The 836-nt window shown below is 62.6% G+C and overlaps 1 protein-coding gene across 1 annotated transcript in view; it reads right to left on the bottom strand.

Moving 5' to 3' along the window:
* The window catches only part of SPDEF (SAM pointed domain containing ETS transcription factor), a gene marked incomplete at both ends in the record, with an annotated part of 1,526 nt that overhangs the window by 386 nt on the left and 304 nt on the right, over positions 1-836 (bottom strand). Inside the window, one exon of the mRNA XM_008938880.1 lies at positions 1-32. Coding sequence (XP_008937128.1) covers positions 1-32 — 32 coding nt within the window. The remainder of the gene's footprint in view (positions 33-836) is intronic.

Below are 836 nucleotides of genomic sequence, written 5' to 3' on the forward strand. Positions count from 1 at the left end.
CTGCACGTTCCCGGGGCTCCAGTCCGCGGGGTCTGGGGGCACAGGGGGAGTGTGGGCAGCAGCAGCCTGGGCAAAGCCCGGGGAAACTCAGCTCACCCCACAGCAGCCCCTCACCCAGAGGGGTGGGAGCACCCTGGTCCCCGAGGACAAGACTGTCCCCTTGCCACTTGCTTCACTTGAGAAGCCTCATCCAGGCTTTTGAAGCTGTGCTTGCTCCCTGCACCATCCTGGGTGACACCAAATGCTTTGAGGGAGCAGGTGACAGAGTCTGCATGAACCTGAGCACATCCTGAGACTGCGTGTGCCACGGCACCAACACCCCAAGGATCTCCTCACCCAGTGATGCCCCATGGCAGCAATACCCCAGGGAACTCGGTCCTGGGCTGCCCTGCTCCCCTGGCACCCAATCCCATGTAAAGCCAGCTGGCTCCAGGCTGTCCCCAGCCCACACCCCCCCTCTGCCCCTTCCTAATGTCCCAGGGCAAGTGAGACAGAGAAAAGGGTGATAAACCTCCCTCTGTCTGCTCCTTGCTCCCACACACCCTCCCCAAGCTGTGTGCAAGGCTGAAAGGCACCTCAATAACTGCCTGGGAGGGGAAGGGACACCCAGCTCATGGTGGGGACAAGCTCAGCATGGGGTCGCTGTGCCCCTGCACCTCTCCAGCTCTGTGGCACCATCTAGGTCACACCAGCACCCCACACCCAGCCGCGGGCTCTGCATAAAGCTCTGCTAACCCCTGTCCCAGCTCAGTTCTGAGGGCAGAGGGGTATTTTGCTGGCACCCCTGGGTGTCAGCAACAGCCCTGCCCAGGAGCGATGCCCGGGGGTGCCAGGCA

Source organism: Merops nubicus, unplaced genomic scaffold, assembly GCF_000691845.1.
Source record: "Merops nubicus isolate BGI_N331 unplaced genomic scaffold, ASM69184v1 scaffold30034, whole genome shotgun sequence".
Taxonomy (NCBI): domain Eukaryota; kingdom Metazoa; phylum Chordata; class Aves; order Coraciiformes; family Meropidae; genus Merops; species Merops nubicus.